The following is an 8,383-nucleotide window of genomic DNA, read 5'->3' on the forward strand; positions in this document are numbered from 1 at the left end:
ATAAAAAGTATTTTGATGTGTGCATAGCTGTGGGATTTTTTTTTTTTCCTTTTCCTGCATTTCAATATTTTTATTTTTAAAATACAATCTTTTTAGGCTAGTGAATGAACGATGTTAGCTGGGTTCAGTTATATTGTTTATGTTTGCACTTTTTTAAATGGCCTTGAGAATTCTTTATGGTCCACAATATATTTACCTGTCTGGACCAAACGACCGTTTTATCTGTGGTCGTCTGTGGTTAAAGGGGTGACAAAATGGGGCCATACAAAGAGCCCGAAGATATCGATCTAAAGCGAAACGTTGAGCTGTCACTTTGAGTTTTCGATTAAATTCGGGTTTACGACTTGCTAAAGAGTACCAAAATCAGTGAAAACGGGTTTGTCAGTCGTAAACCCGCGGTACGGACGCTTGTGAGAGATACAGAGTCAGCCCCCAGACTGTCTGTTTGTGGGTGTTAATGTTATATAATATGTGTTATATGATCCTGCCCCGACTGTCTGTCTGTTAGTGTTAATATTATGTAATAAGTTTTGCCCGAGTTTAATGATAAGTTATTGGCATCGAACCATTTATTCAACCGTTTATTCTACATTCGCAATGTTTACTGTTCTTCAGGCTATGGCTGGAGATAACCACTTTAACCAAAATCCAAAATAAATGCGTATTTTGGCCGCCAAAGAGGAATAATTATTTTACCCGTCTGAAACTTTTGCATGTATCGTTTTTTTATCAATTTAAATATGCATGCATTACTGCTGATGGCATAAAACATGTCTAAGACTTCATTATTGTCTGTGTAAAACTAACCCGATTTGTTGACTCATCCTTTTTTCATCGCCAGTTGGCCAGTCGCATCCCCCGGTTTTTACTCTCTAATTCTACTTTATATCGCTTAAACTGTTGAACCCACGAAGTTAAATTTATCTTCCCGTGCTTGTGATATTTATTAGAAAGTACTTATGCTTTTATGAATCACGCATCATCGTGTAGCGGCCGTTATCGGTACACCTAATTTAACAAATCTATTGGAGTTTTGTTTGCGGAACGTTCAAACTGTTACTTAGACGTCTGCTTATAATAGTAAAAATATTTTTAAAATTAGTTTTAAATATTCTGTTAAGAGCGCATTGGCGAACTTAATAAAAGCTTTACTTTAATAAAGTATTTGCATTACTTATGGTTATAGTTATATTGAGTTATCCGACGAATCTTTCAACAGATTTTAAATGTCAACTCCAAGGTCAAGATATTCACAATATGTATATCCCTATTTCCCAATAAAAGTTTCGCATATGATATATCATGTTTTGACAAAATATTTAACCAAACAAAATGAAAAGCTCATTTAAAATAGGGTTCCGTCACAATTATATTCTGTTTCAGGTATGCATATTTGTTTGGGCTTGTACCAATTACCAAAGCCTATGACAGCGGTGCCATGGATCTAGTAAATCCAGAAACTGTTTCCATCAAGACGGAACCAGGGCCCCAGGAAGATGGTGGAGGTGAAATGGATTTAGATTTCCCAGATGTAAAGAAGGAATGTTCCCCATATGCGGAGAGTACTCAGACAGCCAGTTAGTTGCATTGCTTTTGTATAATAAATTATATGTTATTAATTCAAGTCCATTTTGGATTGCCATGGCGACAGAACATAATATGTTTTTTAACGCTGCCCTCTTTTGCCGTAGTTATTTTAGTTTTTATCTTTGCCAGAAACAGCCAATCTACAACATTAGTTAAACTAAATAATTTTAATTTAGTTTTGTGAATACTCCACGCGTGTTCCAACTGCTCTCAAGCTCTTGGCGTAGTAGTACGTTGTGTGGCTAGAAGTCAAAAGGAGGGAATGGATATAGAGTGGTGAAAGGTGGGAAGTACTTGTCATTGGAACGTGCCGCAAGAATATATTGTGAAATATCATGTATCAATCAAAAAAATTGCTTGCGCACGCTTGGATTTTATCCCGGAACCTACAGATTACAAGTCGAGAGCCATTCCCTTTAATTACAGAAGCCGCCAATGCTCACAATAAGTGCTCGATTCCTCAAATTTTCCATTTTTTTCCTCATGAGTTAAGAATACATATTTATTTATTTGTTTGTTCACGCCCAATTAGGGCTCTTACTATTATTGGAAGAAAACAACATTTCGTCAACTTATAAAAAACTACATAATTCAGGTGCTCTAAAGCAAATGCTTATTCCTTCCTCAAGCGGACATCTGGGGTTGTCCTTATTAATTTGATTAAATTAACCTTGAACTCTCTTCATCTCATTTTCAATTCTGCAGGATTAATCAATGGTGTATTTTATCGTAAATATTATAATTTGAAAACTTGTGTTGTTTAACATCGATTATCAATCTATGTACATGTTTTTTTATAGCTTACATTAATGTGGAGACTGTTACCGTTAAGGCGGAACTCGGATGCCGAGAAGATAGTTATGGGGAACTTCCTTGTATAGAAATTGACATAGACCTGCCGGATGTCAAAAAGGAATGCTTAGAACGAATCTACCTGTCCGGTATAAACAATTTCCTTCCTAAAATTTTACATTTTCTGCCATCGTAATTTGTTAATTTTTTTTATCTATTTTAGTGCTTTATTGTGGTAAGTGTAGATATTAAGTCGAATAAAGCTTTTATAATCATATAATTTTTTTTTCCACAGATATCAAGACACATCCTGTGGAAAAACAATTATTTTGTCCTAATTCTATTTTCTCCCTTTCTAATAAGTCGAATTTAAATAGGCACCTATGCAACCCTACAGGAAAAAAACATTTTCCATGTTCCGAGTGCAACTATACATGTTCTCGAAAGGGCCATCTGACGATTCACATGCTGACTCACAGTGGTGAAAAACCTTTTTCATGTTCCGAGTGCAACTATTCATGTTCTCGAAAGGACCATCTGACGAGTCACATGCTGACTCACAGTGGAGAAAAACCTTTTTCATGTTCCGAGTGCAACTATTCATGTTCTCGAAAGGTCTATCTTAAGAGGCACATGCTGACTCACAGTGGAGAAAAACCTTTTACATGTTCCAAATGCAATTACTCATGTTCTCAAAAGGGCTCTCTGACGATCCACATGCTGACTCACAGTGGCGAAAAACCTTTTTCATGTTCCGAGTGCAACTATTCATGTTCTCGAAAGTACAAACTGGCGATCCACATGCTGACTCACAGTGGTGAAAAACCTTTTTCATGTTCCGAGTGCAACTATTCATGTTCTCGAAAGGTCTATCTAAAGAGGCACATGGTGACTCACAGTGGCGAAAAACCTTTTTCATGTTCCGAGTGCAACTATTCATGTTCTCGAAAGGGCCAACTGACGATCCACATGCTGACTCACAGTGGGGAAAAACCTTTTTCATGTTCCGAGTGCAACTATTCATGTTCTCAAAAGGGCGATCTACAGAGGCACATGCTAACTCACAGTGGAGAAAAACCTTTTACATGTTCCAAATGCAATTACTCATGTTCTCAAAAGGGCTCTCTGACGATCCACATGCTGACTCACAGTGGCGAAAAACCTTTTTCATGTTCCGAGTGCAACTATTCATGTTCACGAAAGGGCAATCTGATGAGACACATGCTGACTCACAGTGGTGAAAAACCTTTTTCATGTTCTGAGTGCAAATATACATTTTCTCGGAAGAGCTATCTGACAAGACACATGCTGACCCACCGTTAAAGAAAACCTTTGTCTCGTCTCGAGTGAATATAATAATTATCTTTTGTGACGAGCCACATGCTGACTTACAATTAAATTTGATTGCTCTTCACGGAACCCCGGGTAGCATCACCACGGACCATGGTCGTCAGTTCGAGAGTTGTCTCTTCAAAAAACTCGCAGAAAAGTTTGGAATCAAACACAAAAGAACTACTGCGTATCACCTACAGGCGAACGGGATAATAGAGAGATGGCATCGCACGCTCAAGGCATCCCTCATGACATGTGGTGACCGGAACTGGATCAAAAATCTCCCCCTCATATTGCTCGGGTTGAGATCGACTGTTCGTTAAGAAATAAAAAGGTTCGCCAGCTGAACTCACCTATGGCGGAACACTAAGGCTACCTTGCTATTTCTTCACTGAAACCCCCCGTGAGGAACCCGACACGTACGTAGGACGTCTACAAAGGAAGTTCGAGCATATTAGATTGACTCCTGCCAGCAAACACAGTACTAGAAATTTTTTTGTACACAAAGACCTACCTGTCACCACGCACGTATTCCTGAGAACGGATAGTGTAAGAAAACCTCTACAGAATCCATATGAAGGTCTTTACAAGGTAGAAGAGCGCGACGACAAAACATTTGTCATTTCAATAAGAGTCAAACCTAAACGCGTCTCCATAGACAGACTCAAGCCTGCTTTCGTTCCGGTCGAAGAAAATGTCACTATGGACACACCTGTCGCTGTCACACCTGTAACCAAGACGACAACTCGCTCAGGTCAGCAAGTACATTTTCCAAAGCGATTTTGATCGGAATAAGCACGAAAAGACATTTCTATTTGGCATTTTTTTTTTATAACTCATGATAGAAATTAATTTCTCAATTTCGCCTAGCTTTCTCTTGCAAACAATATTCTTAAAGTATATTTCTTTTTTTCTTTAAAAATACTGCAAATCAAACATTATTAAATTTACACATTTTTGATGGAAATTTGAAATATTGTTTGTTATCAAATGATAGAATCTAAAACTTAGATAATTATTATTTATTCACGAGTGTGAAACATTTTCTATACCATGAACACAAATCATCATTTGAACCGCATAATTCATGCACCTTAAAATGTATAACAATTATAAAATAACTGTACGTTCGGATGAAATCTTTTCACCGCTTTATAGCATTTATATATGCATTGCTACTCGATTAATAGCATCAACCGTCATCACAAGTGTGATCGACTACCAATATAATGAGCATAGTTTTTTTTTTTTTTTAACCACGTACCAAGGTGTACGTAACATTTGTGTACTTTCAAATGTGCTTCTCTGGACGTATTAGGCACCATATAATTGAAAACTTCTGTTATTTAATATCTCTTTATTATTTTTTTCATGCAATAACAGTAAACAGCTGATGATGTATCACTTTCCTAACTAAGGAACATTAACCCACTTTGTCATACGTATGTAAATAAACATGGTTATTCGACTTTTTGTCTCCAAAAAACACATATTTACATACCGATGACAGACGTGTTGCATAGTAAATTTAAAATTACCAATTCACCGCTATAGATTAGCGTAACACATTATATTTCTAATACCATAATGAACACCTTACTTAGGTTACCTTATACATGTACTTCTTTAATTAAGACAACTGTATTTTTTATGCTTATATTGCTCTAAACATTTCATACTCTAGTTATAGCTCACTATACATTTATATTTTATGTCAAACAAATATTTCTCTAAACGCAGAAATGTTTCCTAAGCTAATTATGACTACATATTTTCGATTCAATTATCATGTACAATGCTAATTTCAAGTTTATCATAAATGATAGGATTAAATATTTTTATATTCTATTATATAATAATTTCATGACCAGCGCTACATAGTACGCACTCTGCGTAAAAATCATGCAGTTGCACTGAACATAGTTCAGCTTACAAAAATGTCACGATTTATACAGTGATCTAAACCACAAACTGGAATCAAACTTTGATTTCCATGCACCACAAAATAATAAACAAATGCTTCGAGCAATTAGTTCGTCGATGCACCTGACACCGCAAACGCGGAATATTAGCAAACTTTTAGTTTAAAGCTATTTTGTAAAAAAATTAAAACTACATCAAATTATTATAATTAAACTTAGCAATAATACCTATAGTTGTTATAAGAAAGCTAATACTAGTAAACAAAACGTTATGTTTCCATTTCATCACATATTATAAATATTGTATTAGAATTAAGTACTCTTGCTGACCATCTATCTTCTTATAATTGTTAAGCCAACAATGCCTTCCAATGTGTTCCCGAAAACGTTGCACTTTAAACGCTTAAAAAACAATTTGTCATCTCACCAAGTCCAATCATAACTTCTCTGAACATTTCTTACTCTCCTGGAGACATTGGAGGCTGCTCACATTCTGACTGAAGGTGCCTCAGTCAGGATATGACCAATATATATATCTCAACTCCTGTAGTATGTCGTGGATACTGGAGGGGAGGCTGTCGTGATCTAGTAAAGCACCCCAATATATTGCTTATTATTCAGAAGATGGTCACCCGTTACAAAATGACAACACCGGCCGCTCGAGTCACCGAGGGTCCCAGCGGACACGTCGGCGACCGAAGCGCCATTCTGTTCTTGAGCGTCGTATAACCAACACGTTGTTATCCATTCAAGTCACTTTCGCTCTAAAATGTTATTCGTAACCTTCTGATTAATAAATTATTAAACGTTCTTTCATTACTCCGAATCAATGACCCCGCAGCACCGTGTAAGTATTCTGGCGAACCACGACTCCTGCAACATAGAAACCCTCAACAAATGTATAAACAATCACATATATAGACGAACCTCGTGCTGGCACTGTTGGTGGACGCGTTGGACTCTTTCGCCGCAGCAGCTGGCCCAGTTTCTTCACCACCTAGGATTCTTGCTGCAGAGTCTCCATCTTCTATCTTCGTGTCACCTGTTCCTATATTTCATTTTACTTAACTTAACTTCACTCTATTTTTGTAATATTTATATTTTCTGTAATACCTGCATCAACTGTAAAGCGCCCCTGAGATGATATCTCACAAAAGCCGCGCTATACAAATTATCCAATAATAAATAAATAAATATATACGGCCACCTGCGGCGACCCATAAACCAAAACTGACCTACTTACGATTTAACGGAAATGGGACATCTGCTTATCGTGCGTCTCTTTCCTTCATATGTTAGTTGAACTAAGCATACTAGAGAAAGCTATATTTTGCGAATATTTACATTTACATTACATTATTTACATTATTTTTTACATTAGATACATTTAAAGCAGACATAACAGTAATAACATAGCATTATGAGAACACATATTTAAAATGAGTAGGTACAAGTGTTATTACGTTATTATGTCAGAGATTTAAACAACAGATGTTTTAACCTTGCAGAGCAGAAACATTTTATGGTTACACCGCATTAAACGAAGGGTGATTTCAAAATAATGCTTTAAATCCGGGTTTCTTTATTTGTTTTTCTTTTAAATAGTTTTAATTTTTTTTTATTAACAAAATTTTTGATACATATACAATTCAGGTACATACATTAGTTGGGTACTTTGATCTTCAATAATAATTTATAAGAATTTGATCAAAAAAAATTCTACTTCTGACTCGATTTACTCGAAAACGAAATCACAAATCAAAAAAAATTATACTACAAAATCGACTCCAAATGTGATGTAGATTCACTAGTTTCCCGCTTGTACTACGAGTTTCCGGACACCGTGTATAATGTAGAGAGGTTTTGCGAGTGTTTCGGCACAATTAGCTACGAAGCATGATGGAATGTCATCACACCCCGCGCTCGTGCTTATGTCAAGAGCTTTTATTTCTTCTAAGACTATTTCTCGTGTGAATTTAACCATTGGATCTTCCAGAATGCGACTTTTACATATTGCTCAATAAAATTTAGCCTTCAGGCCCGTTCCCACAGTTTGTATTTTAAGTTAGCGTAGTTTCCCACATTTGCACATTTGACCCTACAATAAAACAATTCATTGGCCGGGTATTTTTGTAAAAATATTGTCTTGTTTGTGTATCATTTATGATTTAAGAATTCGTGACATTTTATTTCAAGCGGCGGCGGCTTTCACCCAAGAGCTATTCGCCCCATTTTATGATCACCCTAGTTAAACCATTATGCCTAAAAATATTTGCCAATACCTTTCCCACCCCTGTCCCATAGTAATAAAAACCCCAAATAAAGTTTCATCTCTCTTAAAATAATCCCTTTAAAATATTTGTATTGTTTGAGTCACGTCTGTATTATTTAGGATAGTTAAGTGCATTACATTTTATGTTTAAGAATCTTGTTTGCCGACAAGCGGGTGGAACAACTTTATTTTTGTAATATGTCCTTCAGAATTTAGTTTCCTAGAAACCTAACCTTCGTAGATTCAACGATTACGCGACACAAAATATGCTGTCGTTTTTTAACGCATGCGCGGATGATCGTGTCGTTCCTTGCCAACTCAGTGCTTGTACAACTCTTACGGGGAGTGGCCGTGTTCGGCGGGTAAGTGCAGTATTTTTTGATATATTACGCGCATAGTCGTCGTTTCAACGAATGGTTAGGGTTTGTGTGACTTTTTGGTATGTTGTTATTGTTGTTTTTTTTGCAGTTTTTTCGCT

The 8,383-nt window shown here is 36.3% G+C and overlaps 1 protein-coding gene across 1 annotated transcript; it reads left to right on the forward strand.

The window, feature by feature from the left end:
- The first annotated feature begins 298 nt into the window (after positions 1-298).
- On the forward strand, positions 299-6,362 carry LOC149414383 (uncharacterized). The gene is made up of 6 exons (XM_089644151.1): positions 299-503; positions 1,384-1,577; positions 2,388-2,528; positions 2,675-2,860; positions 4,220-4,440; positions 6,255-6,362. Exons 2-6 carry the CDS (start codon positions 1,439-1,441, stop codon positions 6,360-6,362), a joined length of 795 nt encoding a protein of 264 aa, XP_089500277.1. The 5' UTR covers positions 299-503; positions 1,384-1,438.
- Positions 6,363-8,383: the final 2,021 nt, after the last annotated feature.

Source organism: Hesperophylax consimilis, chromosome 20, assembly GCF_061612785.1.
Source record: "Hesperophylax consimilis isolate HC1 chromosome 20, BYU_Hcon_1.0, whole genome shotgun sequence".
NCBI lineage: Eukaryota > Metazoa > Arthropoda > Insecta > Trichoptera > Limnephilidae > Hesperophylax > Hesperophylax consimilis.

Excerpts from the sequence above, each read along its gene's own strand:
- LOC149414383 (XM_089644151.1), top strand. The coding sequence starts at position 1,439 with ATGGATCTAGTAAATCCAGAAACTGTTTCCATCAAGACGGAACCAGGG. Across the intron at positions 1,578-2,387 it reads GGAGAGTACTCAGACAGCCA|CTTACATTAATGTGGAGACT; the intron begins GTTAGTTGCATT and ends GTTTTTTTATAG. Across the intron at positions 2,529-2,674 it reads AGAACGAATCTACCTGTCCG|ATATCAAGACACATCCTGTG; the intron begins GTATAAACAATT and ends TTTTTTCCACAG.